This window comes from Ixodes scapularis, unplaced genomic scaffold (genome assembly GCF_016920785.2).
Source record: "Ixodes scapularis isolate PalLabHiFi unplaced genomic scaffold, ASM1692078v2 PGA_scaffold4__175_contigs__length_147842914, whole genome shotgun sequence".
Taxonomy (NCBI): domain Eukaryota; kingdom Metazoa; phylum Arthropoda; class Arachnida; order Ixodida; family Ixodidae; genus Ixodes; species Ixodes scapularis.
In genome coordinates, this window is record NW_024609879.1 from 134,494,074 (window position 1) to 134,513,856 (window position 19,783).

Consider the following 19,783-nt stretch of genomic DNA (forward strand, 5'->3'; position numbering starts at 1 on the left):
TGCATATGATCTCTACGTGCTAATGGCGGCCATTTGATGGCTAGCGAAGAAAGACATGCACCAGCGCGGAATCTGAACATTCCAGATGTTAGTTCGCTGTATTTTTGTTCGACGTCAGCGTGACGTGACTTACATGCTTCTATGCGCTACGTATTTTCGAGTGCCATATAAATCCTATGCTTAGAATTCTTAACTTCGGCGTACCCCAGACAGCGCATGATGATGAAATTTGGTGAGTTTGATCAAGAGTTTTACTCAACCAAAAGCCTCGTACAGGTGCTTGACATCATTGAAACAGAAACAAATAGAAAAATAACTGTACAGCGACGAACAGCTTAACTTTGGAATGACTGCCGTTAACGAATAGGTACTAGATATTAACCACAATTAGCATACAAAATATTAGACTGATATATGAACCACTAGATGGCGCTGAATTTTCGAAAGGGCCCATGCCTTGATTATGATGCATAGACAGAAAAGGGGCATTACACAAATAGATATATTGACCGCCAATGAGTAATAGAACAGCCTGGGTGTCCTGTTGGCTTAACAAAGAAGACACCGAATAAGTAGCGAAGACTTTTAAAGCTACCAACGCGCGAGAAAATGTGACTCGAAAGTCCAAGCGCGGTGAGTAAAATACAAAACGATACACACATACAGTCGTATTCACCAGGTGTGACTAACTAGCGCTGTCGTAAAGCTAGTAACGTGTCTAGTCACGAGCTAAGCGAAAAATCGGCGACTAAAAACTAAGTGTCCAAATTAAATAAAAAAAAAAAAAAAAGCAAGGGAGGCAACACGGAAGCCGCATTGCCAGTGACATAAACAAATACGGAAGCGCCCGCAAATGCGGGCTTTCTTGTCCACTAGCGCCCTGCTGAGATCGTTTTAGCGGTATATCGCAGCTCTAAAGATATCGAGTTCAGTAATATTTGCTGCTCCAACTTTTTCTAGCTGTGTCCCATTGTTGTCCGTAAAAACTGACGCGTCAAATGGGCCTTCGTACGAATAAAAAGAAAGTTTTCATCTCCCGTCTGTCTTTAAATAGGATAAACTTAAACGAGACCCAGTTGGAGACGACAGTTCTGTCACCTTCGCCACGGAGCGTTGAAGCACCCGTCCCGTTTACCCTTAAAAATACCTGTTTGCAGGCATTACTTTACTCTAATACGTCCCTCCCCCTCCCCCCAGCCTGACAGTGCGGTGGTAACTACGTGCTCGTTGTACAAGTCAAACGTCTAGTTTATGTCACGTGATCACACTCTCACTCATACTCAGGCGCAGAGAGGGGGCCAGGTGATGAAAAGGAGGCGGCTGACTCGTACGGCGAGCGCGTTGCTCCTGCCGCACTCTCAGCTGAGGGCCGGTGGAACGGAGTATGGTACTCACCAGCCCCACTTTAAGAAAAAAGGGTGTGCCCTAACACCCTTTGTCCCATATAATACACCCCGAAACTTCAGATTGACGTACAGCACCCAACAGTCGAACAGACGGCCCCGTATCTTACGAGGGGATGGATAACGGTGCGTTATAGCATGCTAACGAACTAAAGTACATATCAAAAACTACAGAAAAAAAACTAAAAAACACCGAGGTTTTGCAATAAAGCTAAAAAAAACAATTATTTTTTTTTGCAGTCAATTACATGTACATTAGCTATTTCAATAAGTTGTGCAACTGGCCTATCAAGCCGCTCATAGACGTTGGTACCGTTCGTTCAACGTTAGGGCGCTGAACGTGGAACTGAAGTTAAAGGGCATATTATATCTGACAAGTGGAGCAACAATATACCGAACGAGACCACGACGTTTTCTATCTCTTTTTTTTTTTAAGATAAATAAAAATTTCTTTTTTAGTGAAAAAGAAAACAAAAAGAAAAGAAGCCTCCTCATCTTTCTTACTTTGCTCAAAGACGCGTCCAAAAGAAAGCAAATCTCCCTGATGGTCGGCCACCCGTCAAAAGAGACCCCCTCTCTTATTTGTTGACGAGGAGATCCAACTTTAAGGGGGAACCTTATGCAGTTCGGTGTTTAAACGCGGCGTTTAAACGCGAGGCCTGTGGATTATTTAGGTCACCGCTCTCGATCGAGCGCGAGGCACATGTTGAAGACGAGTAACCCGCCAGCGTCTGGCCGGGACTCAGTCGATGCTTCTCTAATGGCAGATGAGCCCCAATACAAAACGCTCACGCAGCGTGATTGGCTACGTCAGCCGTCTGCTCCGTCAGGAACACAAAACAAATAATTCGCGCCGTTGTTGCTTTGTTCCCGTGCGAGTTTTGTTGGCGACCCATCTGCTAGAGACGCGACAATCGGATCTCCCGTCGAACAGAACCGTTTCACCGAAAGTCGACCGCAGTCGATGCTCCGAGTATACTGTGGAGCCAATCAAGAGCAGTAAATGTGCCGGCGTCCGGCGGTTTTAGTTTTGAGCGTGATTGGTTCGGCTGATGACAGGAAAGCGATAAAGCCAATGGGTGCAGTGACGATGCAAGTTTTCACGCCACTTGATTGCCTTCATCGGATCATCTCGTGAAACGGAGTATACACCCCGTGAAAGGCGCAAGCTACTGGGGAATTTTTGGGAACCGTATTTAAACATCCCGTACGGTACAACTGGCCCTCCAGTACGAACTGCACATGCGCGAGCTTTCTGTGTTAGCGCATGCGCAGTTTGTACCGGAGGGCCCATCGTATACCGTATCGGATGTCTAAAAAAGGTTCCCTAAAACATCCGTCGAATGTCGGAAATCCTTTATCGTTATATGCCCTACTTAAAGCCACCCTGATGGCTCCTGAAAAAAAAAAAAAAAAAAAAAAAAAAAAAACAATGAAAACATTTGCTTTACGGGACCCAAATTTAAGTGTTTGATTGCGGCCAATGTGCCCGAAGAAAATCTGTGGCTGGTGCAACGCTACAACCGAGATTTTAATTGCACGCTGGGTGGCAAGTAAAAAATCAAAATGATTTAAACTGTGTTTTCAGTTAGGAGTTAAATCATGAATAAGATCCGACCGGTGTTGTACATGACGCTATAAATCCAGAGTTTTCCGAAAAAAAAAACCCAAAATAGTTTTTTTTCCTTAAATTTAACCGAGTGTCTATTATTTTATGCCTCCTATTTGCATTTGGTTTGTATTTAGGTCAAGCAATCATTAACCGAAACATATTTATAACAGGTTCAACACAAGCACAAAGTCGTGGTCTTCTTAGCAGATCAAAGCGTTGAGTTTTCTTTCTACCGTTCACTTTGTTCCTGAGTTTGGTAACGTCCTAATTCAAGAAAATCAGAACGCGGAAGATAAAGAAAATAAAGCGTTTTCACCAACTAAACAATGTAAAGTTTTCTGTCTTCTACCACAGCGTAGCCTATAAAATAAAACGTTTAAATTAACTGTACTTTTAAATTTACATAAATTATTCGTTCTTGATTAAAAAATACTATCTTATATATACTCTGATTTAAATCAAATTGGAGTAATTTAAATCAAATAAATCTCGTTTATTTGTCTCGAAAAATATTATGATTTTCCCCACCCCCGGACTGCACGTGAAAGGATAGTGTTCAAAACACACTGTAAAAATGTCGGTGCACCCACTTTCCATCCAATCACGGCGGGCAAAACAAGAATCTCAGCGACTAACGAATCTCAGAGTTCGATCACGCCATAAAAATGCCGGTACGCAAGCCAATGGTCCTGATGTTTTTGCTTCCTTTTCCCTCGTCGTCCTTGCGCGCATTGCAATTCTTAGAAAATTTTCTAATTGTACTAGAAGCTGCATCATTACTTGGAATTCTATTCGCCGTAATCGGCTATCTATGTGATCTGAAAGAAAGTGAACTCGGATACATTTTAAAGAGTGAAGTCCTTCGCTTGAGTGTGCAGACGCAATGAGCGTGTTTTATAAGTAAAGTCCCAAAATGTTAGAGTCGTTATATTTAAAACACACACACAAACACACACACACACACACACAGACACACACACACACACACACACACACGCACGCACACACACACACACACGCGCGCACGCACGCACGCACGCACGCACGCACGCACGCACGCACGCACGCACGCACGCACGCACACACACACACACACACACACACACACACACACACACACACACACATCAATAGGAGCGTGTCTTGCATCTGAAAATTCCTAGATGGATTCTGGAAGAATACAATATAATAGACGAAAAACGCATAGAAGGATGTGCTTTTCTAATGTATATTCCAGGTGTTCTATGTAAATATAAGGCTTGTATTTCGACAGTACATGGAGACGAACATTTCGTGCCAGCTGTTGTTTCTTGTGCTGCTCTTTTGTCATGTCATGTTCGGACGATGTCGAGTTGCAGTTCTCGTTCGTGACGCAAAACGTTGTTAGCATATCAAGGCACAAAGCAAAGCGGCAAAATAAAAACAGATGGTTTTTTACTGTTTACAACATCGACGGAATATATTAATTTATTACCGTTACTCCTTGATTTATACATTAGTTTCATTGCTGAAATTCCTGGTGACTCCGTCTCTGAACGACTTTTGTAGACATGAAAAGGAAATTTTCGCTCTCAAAAAAGGTTTGACGACGTATTATTCAGCACCATACTTTCTCTATTATGACTATGCTGACTGAGTCGCTTATCTTGTTGTTCTTGTGCGACTGGATTTCAAGTAAGATGTTTCTCTTATAAATATACATTAATCGTACGCAATTTTATAAATCACGTTTGAATTGATATGAACATTGAAAGTGATTTAGTCAATTTTTGCGAAGAATCATACCTGTTTTTCGTAGTAGAGTTCTAGTATGTAGATACGCGTGTTAATTGTTTGAATATCTGATTAGTTGAACGGCCAATGGCCTTTCGAAAACCAACAAAGCGTATTAGACCTATAACATATGTTCTCAATTAATCTGTTTGTACAATTAAAAGTTTTTTTAAAGCTCCTGTAGTGTGAGTAAAGTTGGTGTAGAGATGGCAAAAAAATGTCGTGTTCACTAGGGTATTTAGTAATTAATAAGCTAGGAAGATAAACATAGCTACTGGTCATTTTCAGAGTTAGATATCTTTTTATATGACTGTAATTTACTTTGTACTTTTTGGTCATTCTTTAGTTACTGTCAATCAACAGTAAAAAATGAATTGTAGCCTAGCGAAAGAAATATATGAACGTGTCCAATCAAAATACACATGAGAATATATGAAGTGATATAAGTGCGAAATACGCTTCGTATTGTATAATTTTCGATACGTTTATTAGACAAATCATTTACAATTTTTGTTTCAATTTAGAATGGTTGTTGAAATGTATACGGTGTGGCATTACTCGTTGTCGTTCACCGTTTCGTGTAATTTTTTATACACATTTTTCTCTTGCACAGCCGAACAAACTAGCCTCGTTTATCTAAAACTTGTGGAGAGTCGATCTGAGGATGGGCTGAAGGTTGTGAAAATTGATCCGCATCTTACACTCAATCTGGAGAAGAGTGATATTCTTTATGATAACCTAGAAGTATCGGACTATGAAAATGGAAAATACGTGCTGAGAGATGTAAGTCCTCCCTTCAGAACAAACAACTTGACGCCATATGTTTATTATATGTGATAATACCCGTACTGTTCTAGATTCCGAGCAAGATATACAGTGAACACCTACGACAAGACAAAACGCATTTATCTTCAGTGATGCTCTACGAAACAGCTCATGGAATATTAATGGTAATTAGTACAGTTTTAGTATATTAGCGGTAATTAAAGTTCGTAACGCATAAAATAGAAAACATTGCGAGGAACAGGGTGATCTCGGAAATAAAAACGGTTGAAGATGTAGTTACGTCAGCCTAAATAAAGCCTCCATTTTAATATCAAACGATTGGTATACAATGTGATAGCAGGTTGCAATTGAATGTGCGCTTAGTAATTACTTGTTGAATATTGTAATGAGGAATGAAAACTTCGAATAACTCTAGATTATTTTGTAATAAAATAAAGATGAAGTGGACGTGCCTTTTTAACACGTTAAGCTTTCTAACTATCGCTACGGCAGTGATATATGCAACGTTTCGCTGGCCCTTATTAAACATACTGAATAAACTTCAAGAAGATAAAGCACCACATAAAAAGTGAGACGCAAAAGGGCTGCTTTTAAAATCTGAAGATAATAATTTACCGTTTGACTTCGTTTCAAGTATAGCTACAATTATTGTATAGTAATTTATTTAACTGTGACGCCACGGCGGTTATGTTAGCTTTTAATTAAATACATTCAACAATAGTACACGCTGTCGATCTTAAGAATTCAGTGGTGTGGATTGCTATTATTTTTTCTTCATCCCCTCCCTATGCAAAAATCAAACTGCAGAAAGAATAGAGAATAGTTTAGTGCTATCACCCAAACAATTAGGTATGCAACTTACTCGTCCTCCAACGACAAAGTTCACATATCCGGTAGGGGCGACGAAAAAAACAACAACAACATTACAAGATAGAACAAGTAAATACACATAGAAGAAAGAAAATAACAAGGGTCTGCACGCACTATGAAAATGTGAACATTCTCCAGCTGCGTGGGGAGGGCGAAACGATGTTTCCCCGTATAGAGGAAGTGCCAACATCCATGGGTTGTGTTGGCACGAAAAAATGTCGCTGTTTAAAGCGAAGGAATGGTGCTTTGTCGTATACCGTTTTCAAATTTCATTTAAGCTCTCCGTGATCCGTTTCTATCTACTCTGTTTCATTCTTAGTGTGCAACGCTGTCAAAGCTACTGACGTGAGCATGAAGCTTGATCTCGTTTATGAGTTGCACACGTTCTCGCCCAAACAAAACCATAGATGGAGCCACGCGCTCGCGCCAGTAGCTTTAACAGCGTTGCGCATTAAGTATGAAACAGAGTATAGGTACGCAGACTCACCCATTTGTCAATAGAGAGTTTTCGCAGTGCGTCTATAGGAGCAAACGCAAGCGCTTTGCGTCTGCGTCTGCGTTGCGTGGTTTACGCTGCGCATGCGTGTCGTCGCCATGTGCCAATCCAAGACCGCAGTTTGGGCTCCGCGCACGAGCCGTGTGAAACTCGAAACGCAAATGCAAACGCATAGTGCTTGCGTTCCCTCGTGCACGCATTACTAAAACTCACTAATCTCGAAAGCTTATTTTTTGCCAACCGCTTCGTCCTAATGCGGAATATTACATTCCGGTGCGTTGTGTTCATTTTTGCCATTCAGAATCATTCACTGATGATTCTGAGAGGCAGCAAGAAATGAAATATAAAATGCAAATTTTTAACAAGCATTGCGGTTAATATTTTTTTATAATTAAATATTAAATGTACAATCGATTTTTTCAGACAATTGCGCGCCCCTTTAACTTAGAGAACACTACTCTTGGTAAAAAGCTACAAAAAAAAAAGAAAGTATACAATTTTTAAATTTTATAATACAGGGAACTACACTAAAAGTACATTTTAGCATACTTAGTAAGGGTTTATTATACTTTCCATACTTTGTATTTGAGTGGTTCGTTCCGCGTGTCAATCCGGTCTGGCAAGTTAAGTGTACATACTAAACATATGCGTACAATAGATAATAGTAAACTAAAAAAAAACAACAAAAAAAAACTTTTAAATAATTTTTTTTTAGATCGGCGGCACGCCGGCGGCACGCCCTCGAGGCAGCACCGCCCTTCTTGCCAATAGCTTAGAGAAAAAAAAAAAAAAAGAAACTGTTCTCTAAATCCACTTAACATGAATTGCACTGGTCGTTTTGGAGCTCTCCAGGAGTAGTAGACCAGGTACGAGATCGAGCACACGAAACGACCAGAGTCGGTCCGCCTCCAGATCCCCTATGGAGCACGACCCCTCCTCCGGGAGCGGCGGATGCCTTCCCGTTATTTACCTTCCCCGGAATCCCCTTCTCGCGGTCCCCGATATGTCGAAGCACATGTTCTCGCAACTGCGGCGCCAACAACACATATTCAACGAAAAAGCGAAGTTAATCATGATGTGAAAGATGCGTGTCTATAAGAGACGTGCATCGACGTAGCCCCTTGCCTCTGCATCAGAATACTCGCGAACGGTGTCCAAGTACGTCTCGATTTTCAGCCTCTTCTGCGGAGGTCCAAAAAGGCAGTCGAATTCATGAGGGACATACAAGCAATCCTCGTCGTCGTGCTACTCGAGCCGCTGGTGCTGAAGAAGCCGCTCGAGCAACTTAACGACGAACTGTCATCGAGCAGCAGCATCAGTAAAGCGCGCAGCGCTTCGCGAGCGGCCATTACGAATTCTTCCGCGGCGAGATTCGGCGAGATGCCCGGCGAGAAAGGAAGTCACGTGTGCGTGCCGAGGGCTGGCCAGGCTGGCTTCCGGTCTAATCCGCCGAAATCGGCGGAGCGACTTTTCTCGGATCCGGATCGAAACGTGGAGAGGGAGGTGATCCGAAACAACAAGTGGAACACGTCCGCCTTGACCCCGATCGCCCAGAAAAGCATAGAAGTCGGTCCCGGCGCGCTCCGAAACGACCAGTGGGATTCGCCTTTAGTATATTGTTAAACGTATTGTTCATCGTACTCCACACAGACGGGCATACTCAATTCCTCCCACGTGATTCATCCTTATCCAATTGTGCAACGTGACTCGAAGATATCAGGGGTTGCTCACAAAATAAGCAAAGCTGCCTCGGCGTCATCCTCCATCACGAAAGCTGGAAAAGGTAAGGTCGTTCCGTTTCAATGAAACGTCACAAGATTACATTGGCGCACGGAATTTTCGAAACCGATTTCTTTGCAATAGAAGAGCAGGAAGAAAGGCACTGACATTCAAATTTCAAGAGATAAACGGTGTCAGTAAAACGCCCGGTACAAACGCGCGCCGTATTTCACTAGTTACGGAAAGATAGGATCATTTGTCAGTGTCATTTCGGCTTTAAAATTGTCACCACAATAGAGAGTTTTAACAGACCGTCATGATACTTCCGAAGCCGCCTCGCTGGCGCCGAGGCGAGAGCGCTGGCCTCCCCATGTGGCGGGTTCGAATCCCGGCCGAGGTGCCCGCAATCTGTCGGAGGCTTATTGCGGAGGAGGCGCCGTGTAACCGAGCTTTCGGTTGCACGTAAAAAGATCCCCAGGTGGTCCAAATTAATCCTCAGTCCTCCGCTGGCGCGTGCCAGATGCCCGTCGTTGGTTTGGCACGTAGAATCCCCTAATTTGACTTGATACCTCCGATACCTCCGATACCCCCGATAACAATACCCGATAACGATAAAATGCTTGCGCAAAGGCGGCGGCGGACCATCGGGCATCGTTATCGGAGTCATATAGGAGCAATCTCCTAAAACTCTTTATTAACGTGCCAACCGTTCATTTTGGTCGGTGGAGCCTTGTCTTAGGGTTACCAAGGCTGGTCCACACATTTACGCTTACGTGTGACCTGACTTGAGTTGCATTCTAACCGCTTACGGGGAGAAAACGCATTGACTCACTGGCGCCGTCTGTCGGGTAACTCTGGAACCCTTCCAATCTGCGTATCTAATTTTATAAATGTTGGCGCGTTATTCTTTTACCCTGGGTTTAAAACATAAATAAGCATTTAAATAAAAGAATGTGAGCTAGAGTCTGTTGCAACGTGAGATCAGCAATAGGTGCTCACGTGCGCCGAAGTGTTACCGAAGGTAGAAAGGTCACCCTGGAGGTGGAGCGTCCGCTGCTGACTAATCTTTATGTTGCAGCCGCTCTTGTACAGTAGTCATTACAAGTAATACAATCACTTACAGTCGATTATTGTTTTAGTATCTTGTAATTATTTGATCACATTTACTAGGAAGTAATCGCGAGGGTAATCTGATCTCTTTTACTAATATTACGTGTATTACTAATATTAGTCCTACTTGTAGTTACTAGTATTAGTACTACTTGTATTACTAATATTAGTACTAATATTACTTGTATCAATTACTATATACCCCTTTGATTGCACAAGTTTCCTAGCAAGGAATCCTCAAATCAAGTTCCCGACAGGTAAATAATGCACAACCTGTAAAAAAAGCTAATCATCGCAGATCAAATTGGCTCATTAAAATGAGATACTTCGCGTATCAAGGTGTAATTTTTCTCAAATGCATCTTTAGCTGGTCCAATTAACATACTAAAATTTCTATTCTCTGCTCGCAATAAAAATGAAATGATGATTCAAAAACTGATTCATTTTCAATGCTGGAGGCGCAGCTGTCTTAGGGAGATCGAACGACGACCATGTTTGCCCAGCTTATTCAGAGATGGCTCCACCAATGCCGGTCAGCGATGGTGAGTGCAGGCATTGGGGGCACTTGCCGTTTCCATGCAGGCGAATATATGCATCTCCCATCTCTCGAGGCGAGCCAAACTGTGAAAGGAGATGCAGAAAGAAAAAGTTATTCATGATGGGGGAACACAGCTCAGAAAACGCGGATGACGAAAAATAATATTCACGACAGGACAATGCTCTACTTCCAAATGAACAATTTTAATAGAGGGAACAAATGAAGAAAACATACACAGTATCTTAAAATATTGCACAAAAACACAGGGTCACACTCGCCAACCGAGAAATGAGCCAAAAATCTTACCCACTCACCACGTGACTGATTTTGTTTTCCCGCAGGAAAGTATGTTTTCTTGACAGCGCCACCGATGGTTCACTAACACATACTTGCCCATGACAGGAAATTTGGAATGCCCCTATAATCTCTTTTGTCACCCTTTCTCTTTGTGTGTGCCAAGAATCGTGGCCCTGCCCAAATTAGGCCGACACTTGCAATCTCTGCAATGAGGGGCCAAAGCCCCCCCCCCCCCCCCCCCAACTGTGGCTCCAACCACCCCTCCAGCATTGGAAAATTCAGTTTATAAATTATAATTTTTTTTTTTCATTTGGAGTAGAGAATTGAAACTTGTTATTGTTAATGGAGCCCGTAAAAGACGTCTTCGGGAAAAGTTTCAGATTGACATGTAAAATCGCAAATTTTTTGCGGCCCATTTTGGTCTGTAAATTTTTTTTAAGAACGCTGCACTAAAGAATGGCAGATTAAGAAGATACGTAGTTCGTAAATCGGGAATTTTAATCCAATAATGAAGAGAACAAAGGACCCGTTTTCAGACCGGCAGAAAACACGGTCGTTTTGTAAATCTGAAGTACAGAGAGAAGTAACGGTTAATTTCTTAAGTAACGACCAATTCCTTTTCGTCTCAAGTAATAGAGTAATCTGACCGAATACCTTGTCACCAGGAGTAATGGTAATTGTAACTGAAATAGATTAATTTTATTAATGTAACGTGTACAATTTTGGTTGTAACAAAGTATAGAGCAAACAAAAGTAAGGGTGATGATTACCTAGAGTTAATTTTTTTAATGAAACATATGCTTTTAATAATGGCACTACAAAATGATTGCTGGCAAATTTACTACGGATAAATCAAAGGGCATAAGAGCTTTGGCATATTCAAAAAGGGCAGAATACTAATGAAATTGGTAAATTTGATAAGAAACGCACCTACTTTGGAAGAGTTTTATAATCTCGTTTCGAAAAAAGAAGAAAAAAAAAAGAAAAAAGACTGAGTTCATATTTTTAAGGAACCTAACCCGTCAAAATCGTATGTTATTTTTATATCAAGGCTACAAGAATATAAAGTTTTTCCGAAAGCGGATGTTAGGGACCACAAAAATGATGAAGCAAAATGCTTACCGATGGGAAAGTGAAATCTAAAAACGCGTCCAAATTAAGCCTTTTTTTTAGAACGCCGTAAAATTTTGGACATACGTTTTGTAGGATTCCGTGTTTTTGGACTTTATTTTTCGCTGGGGATTCGGGATTCTTGGGAGTTTATAGTTGTTACATTCCCAATTCTTTCAAATTCGAAGTTTGGTTTACTGCGTAAATTTAAACATGCGAAAATTCGGTACCACGATTCATCGTCCTGAAAGAACCTCGACGTGCTAAAAAGCGACCACTTTTTTGTCAGTAGTTCCAGATTGCAAAGGAAACTGAAGTGGATCTCTTCAGGACCACTGACCTTATGCTCTTATAAAGTTTAATTGTAGAACGCTGCCCTTTTTGCTGTTCATTTTTTTTCGCCGCGACCTCGAAAATCTGAGTTTTTTTTTTGGATAAATCTGGATCGACGGAAAATTTACCGGCCAATGTTTTTCGGATTTTGTCGAATTTCTCCAAAAACACAGAACACTATTTATATGTTTCTAACATTTGTTGATTTAGCAAGTTTTGACATGCTCTGCGGAATTTTATTTGGAAGGATATGTTTATATTCACCAATTAAAAACTTGGTTACCAACTTTTTAGTTATTTATTTAGGTAATTAGTATGTATATTGAAATCCTGACGTCCGTTGATGCTGGCAGTTTGTTTCCTGAAAGAGTGTCTTAAATTTATTTTATCATCTTATTTTTTTAAAGGTTATTTGAAAGTTTTATCTGAAGCACCCGGTGTCAGAGTTTTATGTCTCTTCACATGCGCCTGATTTACAAAGCTCCGTGTTTTCAGGGTCTATTTTGCTTCGAATTCCGAATGCTTTTTTGGGGGGGGCGGGGGGGCTTATTCTTTCCCGTACGGTCGGTGTTTTTCGGCGTCTATTTTTGGCGTCGGAAACAAAGGTCGGCGTTAATCGGGACTTGCGTTAAAGAAAAAACAAAAAAAAAAAACAAAAAAAAAAAACACCGCTTTTAAAGCCTTCAGTTAACGTCCACATGACCAAATGTTCGGGAAACCTCCAGGTGCTAAATAAAGAAGAAAACACAATAGAAAACGTAATTCACACAAAAAAAGAAAAAAAGAAAAACGCCATTTGGCGGACAGTGCAGTGGAGACCGCGTTTCGGGTAAACACGAAATAAAGTCGCAGATGATGATTTCTTGCCGTGTTACGCTTGGATTTAATTACTAAATGACTGCTTAACTTTGGGCTTTGTCGGTTCTCTTCCACTTTGGTAAAACCGAATTGGCGGTTACTTTTCGGGGTTGACCGGCGTATCGAGAAAACACACTAAGCCCCAAAAAACTATAAACGAAGCGCCTTTAAAAAAAAAAAAAAAGACGTGCCAAGCATTTGGCGCTTTATAAACTCATTTTTAGCGCTTATCACACGGGCAAACAAATAACGACCCACTGGTCCGCGAACGCACGTACGGAGTATGCTTCGCACAAGGGGGCTGGCTACGTATGATAAAAGCCTGTTTCACAGTCAAATAATAAAAAAGAAAAAAGGAAATGAAAGCGCGTTGACGGCGACTTTCAGAAAAAAAAAGAAGAAACTAAAAAAGGAAGTCTGACATTTTACATTGTTTATAAATATACAGATCCGTTCTACAAAGATGCCGTTCCGTCAAGTGCTCGGGCCAAAGGTACGTTGAAAACATTTAGGTGAGGTTCCACGACCCTAAAGTCACACCACTCGAACACCGTGTATGCAAGGGACGCTGCGTTCAGTGCAGACGCGATGCCAGTGATATCTCCATACACGCCGCTAGCATTTTCGAAGCACGAGTGTATGCTTCATACATGTCTGCGGACAGTGTTCGCATGTCAGCGTGTAAGTACAGTCGTACAAGCAAGACACACGCGTTGGGAAGTGTCTCCACCCTACCTTCTGAGTGACGTATTGGCAGTGTGACTATGCCTCTATAGGATTTTATTATGCTATCGACCGCAACAATGCTGGCAACTCGAAGTTCTTTGATAACGTGTGACGGACATTTTAGCCTCCCTTTTAGCTCGTTTTCGCTCAGTGCCAGTTTCGGAAAGCCGTTGCCGGGAATGCAGCCCGAATGACGAGTGTACAGTTAGTTACACATTCGCGAATTGCCTCGAAATCGGGTGGTGAAGCGATAAATACAATTTCGAATATTTTTCGAGTGTTCGTATGTATTATAGATACGCGCAATGCGGCACGCGCACTGCGGCATGGGACCTATCGCTAAGTTCCCGAGTATCGAGGAGAATGCCGGAAATGTAAGCCTACGCGCCGCACGCGCTCGCCTTCCCCATGTAGAATATTCGAAGTAAATAGCTTACCTAAAACGTCGACGAACGCGCGTGCAGAATGAAATTTGTTTTAGGCTTTTTAGAACAGTGATTTTTTCTCCAGACGCCAGCATGTTCTAAAACCGTCCGCAAAGTATTCCTTGCCGAAATCTACAATTAAAGAAATCCTCTCTCAAAAAAAAGCAAGAAAAAAGAAAAAGAAAGGTCTGCGAGTCTATTTTTACGCAGAACAACGAGACAGCCAATGACTGCGAACAGCAAAAGCATAGCTGCGATTGAGAAAGCTTTGAATACGATCAGACACGGCATAGGCAACGTACACGGGGCAATGAGCACGACCTTTCTCTCGATCTTTTTTTCAGACCTAATTGTCTTCGTCAGTCGCTAAAACTTTACTTGTTTTCGCTCTCACTATCTCCTCTTCCCTGTTCCACTGGAAGAAGAGCGCGTACGGTTTCATTAAGCTCTGAGGAACGGGTAACGTCTAACACTTCCCGCAAAGCACATGGGAGAGGGAATCGGTGCAATCGATGGTGAGCCCTAACGACGAGGCTGACGATACGTTGTGACCTAAAAATGCAGTCTGCGCATTGGCACTGAGCATGGCGTTTGACAGTTTTCAGTGCCACTTCGCAGGCAGTTTTCTTTTTGAGACAAAACATCTTTCGAAGCACGAAATGCCTTTTTTAACGAAAATCCCCAGTCCCGAAAATTTTGTCCGTCCCATAGATCCGTCCGTGCATTTCCCGCTAAATTTATTAGGGGAAATTTGTAAAAACATCAACCGAAGCACCGTTTAGAAACAAACCCGCGTTCGCCCACACCGGCTGTGGGCACTGCACGTGCACAGAGCCAGGATTCGCGTGAGGCGATGCATCTGCGCGTGAGTAGTGCCAACAGCAGCGCCACCACAGTGGCGTGACGTCTGAAGGTTGAGTTGATCCTTACCTTTTTCACTCCCCGAAACGAATGTTCAATGTTTCGGAGAGTTTCGGGAAGTAAATGCAATGTAACCCCACAGTCTGTGCTGTGGCATCACGCTATGCAAACCGGCATGCTTGCATTGCGTAATGCCACAGCGCAGACCTAATTTGAGGTGTAAAGAGATGTTCCGCCTCATCATTCGCTGAGCTGATATCGCAGATCGCAGAGATTGGCTCTTCGAGTGTTTTGTGTGTAAGCAGGCGCGCAGGCATTTCTTAGAGTGCGTCAGTGAACATGCATGACTTCCACTGACGTCATAACAGCAGCTATTGTGGTGGCCTTGATGCTGAGCGCGTTGCTTCTTGAGCATGTACTTCCCGCAAACAAATTCATTTTCTATGTTTAAGAACAAGTAGGAATGACCAAAAATTACCACCATCACGGGGCGATGACGTCAAATGCAAGCTATGTATATTATTCACCCACCGCGTGCTCTGTGGTAATACATGGTGCGCACTCATGACAACGGTGTTTCTAAAAAACGAAAGCGATCCGTTGTTTATCAGTCGTGTTTACGCTCATTATACTTGGTAAGCCTGCTAGATTTTGAGGGTTTCTCGGGTGCTTGAGCAAGCAGCGGAGAAAATAGATGTGCTTAATTTGAAAGAAACAGAGGGTTGCATATTCGACGTCTGAAAACTTGCTTTTTTTTTGTCAAGTTTACCAGCTGGAAATAGCAATCGTAGTGGACCAATGGGCACAAAAGAACATCGACAAACGCGCTCGCACGACCTACGAGGCGTACTACCTGACAGCGGCTAACGCGGTAAGTCTCAGCTTGGGTTCCTGGAAAGCGATTTTGATACGGTTAGAATCTTAAAATCCGCAGCGCTTACCCGGGTGGCACAATTCTTTGGGACCGAAATTCGTTTTTTTCTTTTTCCGGGAATTTGGGGCTTTAAAAAAGCCCGAAGAAAGAAAAAGTAGAGCCGCACGTAATTATCTTTGGACAGAATCTGGGTATATTGACGCTAGTTTACAAACACCTCATTGCAGGCAGTTTGACCGTCACCTGGCAACTTTGGGACTAAATTGCCAAAAAAAAGTGCTAAATTTAAGATTCTCTGCTGGTAGTTTGACTGTCATCTGGCGTCTTTGACTCAAGTCTGCCACTCTGACAATGATGTGGCGAGCCAGAGAAACGCCAAAGAAAACTGCAGACTCTGGCACTAACACCATTGCGCAAGATTTTATTAGGCCCAGGACTGCTAAGGTTGTGCCGAGTTACGTGTTTTCTCTGGCGTGCCACCATGGCTACCTTCTTGCAAAGCACTTGGCCGAGCCGATCGCTGTGATCTACGGAAATGGCTTGGTGAATGTGGAGACTGAGAATATGTTCAAACATTGCAAAAACAATCTGGACAGAGTTTGAACACTACTTAGAGTCATCGCGAGTATTTTTGGACTAAAATTTCTCCAAACATACCTTCAGCCATGTCATTTGCGGAGCTCCAACCGTAGATCGCAACCTCCGGCTCTTACAAGTGCTTTGTTTGAAACTAGGAGCTCCAGACTTCATAGGCTTTAGGTGGTGAGAAATGTGGACGACCAGAATAACTGTAACTCTAGCAGACGCTAGGCTTGTCGTTGGCATATCTAAGCCTTTTACTATGTGCTGTGACAAGGTTTTTTTGCGGAAGTGTAGAGGTGTTTGCTTTCTTTGTGTCATGTTGCGGCTACCAAGAAACATTTATTGCGCATACATAAGCGCAACAAATTATACTTTAGTTCCTTTCTGCCTTAAAATCAACTCCCGCGGTGTGCTTAAAGGGGCGGAGTTTGAGATCGTATTTTTCTAATGGGGCGAACTCAAGGTCTACATCCTACAAGACGCACAATGTAGTCATCGATGTTCAACCATGCCTTAGTTGAAAAAAAGAAAAAAAGTCCACGCGTGCTTTTAACTGAGTTTTTTTTAGAACGATCACAGCGCGTAAATGAACATTGTGTCATCTTAACACTTCTTAATTTCCTTCGTTCTCATGATATTTACATGAACACCACAAATCTTCGGGAGTTACGAAGCATTATCCGCACCCTTTTCGTCTACGATAACATGTTATGGTTATTAAAACCTTTTTGGTCAAATTGTTTGTGGTGCAAACTCTTGTTGCCTTTTGTCTTCTTTTATATTTCCTCCATCCAGGACGAGCAGCATGGTTAGGATGGCAGACACGGATGTGCTTGAAACCGAAACTGTATTGCAATCACGTGATCTAGTAGCGTATACCTAACACAAGAACGCCGATTAATAAGTCACTGTTTTAATCACTTTCGATTTACTTTTTTCAAGATAAAATAAAGTTGAGCGCATGTTCAACCTTTCTACATAGCTACCGTGAAGTTTGGTTCCTCATGCTGCTGAGGTGTCTCGCATGGTCGTTTCAAACGGATAAAAGGCACACGATATTTACGAAAAGTTTCTAAAATGCAGATAACATATTTCATCTTAATAGTTTAGAATTGACGTCTCTCGTTTAATTGAATATAAGAAAATGAACAACCGACAGATATGTTTTATTCCTGTCATCGCAGGGTTAGGCCACGAGCCGCTACCCGAATGCATGTCCAGAGAATGTTTGCCACAAGCTGAAATCGAATGCTCATGCAGTTTTCGTATCCACTCTATGAGCCGCATTTAAATATTGTTACCGCGAAGATCGCAACGCTTCAGGCGAAATCCTTGGAATCGCAATGTGGATAAGGCCAACAGTGCGAACTCTACAACTTCGTCATTTTTTGCGAATACGAAGCTAAAAGAAAACGTCAGATTTTTTTCAATGAAAGCACATAGAATCTTCTTAGTCAGTGGCGTTGTGTGCGAGTATTGAAGAGGAGATGAAACAGTCACTCCTCTAGCGGTATGCTTCAGCTGTGTAGACAACAAACCGAATTTTCTTGTTTGTTATTGGTCTGAGAAATCGAAGACCACAATTCGAAGACCGCTCCTGGTGCGACCAAAAGCGCTGATCAGACGGAAGCACTCGTGCCCGGAACATGCTAGGCGTGGTTCAATTTCTTTGTTATGCTGTGTTAGTAAACACCGTGCTGTAAGGACAAGAAGCTCGATAAAGCGATCAGTATAGTCCAATCTCGTGCCCAATACGTGGGTCTCACTTGTGCCAGCAAGCTTGTGTAAATTGAGACGCATTTCTAACCACTATCGCTGCACAATACAGGTTTTAATGTATTTTCTGGAAGGTCGCAGAAGATAAAATCAGGATTTTACTTTTGATTTTCATTTACATACCCCTACCACACTTGCAGACTTACAGTGACAAAACTTTCGAGCCGCTAAAGTCTGCTTACATTAAATCATAATTGTTTTTTAGAACGTGAGACAGCTATGTTTCAAGCGAAACAAACGTAATATGATCGTTTTTCTTAAGGTATGTCTGAGACTCAGCTTACTGCGGGATCCCCTTATTCTGCTTAAAGTGGTGGGAGTATACACCGTGAGTATTGTTTTTTATTCTTGTGTCTACTCATTTTTTTAAAGAGCTTATTTTTATAGATGACTCCTTTTGTAGATTTACAAAATGGGTGGGAAATAATGTGTAAACAATTGGCAACTTAAGCAACAAAAGACTTTAATATTTATTCATTATGTTGACTGAGTTATCACAGATAGATTGGCCAAATTTGACCCCAGTAAAAAAACAAAAACATCTAAAACCTTTAACACTTTAGTTTTTTTACTAGAGCCGAAGTGGGTACCAGTCGGTCTGTGTAACGAATGCACAATATCAAAAAGAAGCGCGTCTGAAATATTGTCACGAATGACGAGGTGAAACGTTTAATGGGGCGAAATTGTGCCCAGAACAAAAAGGAAACAGAAGATAACAACAGAGCGTCGCGGGCGTTGAAGCCGGCGTAACAGCGGGATCGAACGCTGGGGCGAGACTGAATCCGTCTTGCCACGCGGAACACCTTTGTATAGCCGCGTGGGTCTCTGGAACATTCTGCCTATAACGTTCAGCGCATAGGACATTCGTAACTTGATCAGACAAAAAAAAGTCCTTGCGTTTGCGAGAACACCAACTAGAAAGAATAAATAAAAAAATATTGCGTTGCCTGGAATCGTACTTAGCTCTTCCGCGCGACTGCCAAGCACGGTAACCATTCGGTCACGTTTGCGCTTGCTCAGCGACGCGCGTGGCAATATATATGTTTACGCTTATCAGCTTCGACCATTGTATTGCATATAATTAAATTTAAAGCGAAATAAAAAAAAACACAAAAAAAAACAATGATTCGCACGCATCACAAGTGTTTATAAATTACTAACAATTCTTGGCATAAATACTAATATGCGCAACACAACTTTAAGAGCAGCTGTGGGGTTTGATTTCAATCGAAACATTAAACGTTACTTCGAAGCAAAGTCATCAGTTAATATTTAGATACAATATTGAATACACAACTTTTGCCACCATTTCAGTATTTCGTTCCATAAGAATGTTCTAAGTGCTAAGAGTCGGTTTGAGTGTCGTTTCCTTTTTAATAACTACTTGACTCAAAGGTATTATGTTCCCCAAGACGATAGATATAAGAACGATTTTCTACCTGTCACTACAAAGCGCACCAGTTTTATAGTGAGTCATCTTCTATTGGTTTTATTAGGTTCCACAGGACATTACGAACATGATCGAGAAAAACAAGAAAGTCGACGTGGTAAAAGTGAAAAAGAAATTGGACCAGAGCATTCAAATGAGCACAAGATTACAAAAAATTGACATCATACTCTACGCTACAGGGTAG

General features: G+C 42.0%; 1 protein-coding gene across 1 annotated transcript; it reads left to right on the forward strand.

Annotated features, from left to right (window-relative positions):
* Positions 1-4,616: 4,616 nt before the first annotated feature.
* Positions 4,617-19,783, forward strand: LOC115311450. The gene is made up of 8 exons (XM_029970115.2): positions 4,617-4,689; positions 5,402-5,571; positions 5,646-5,738; positions 8,591-8,723; positions 13,354-13,398; positions 15,682-15,788; positions 18,412-18,477; positions 19,646-19,783. Exons 1-8 carry the CDS (start codon positions 4,635-4,637, stop codon positions 19,781-19,783), a joined length of 807 nt encoding a protein of 268 aa, XP_029825975.2. The 5' UTR covers positions 4,617-4,634.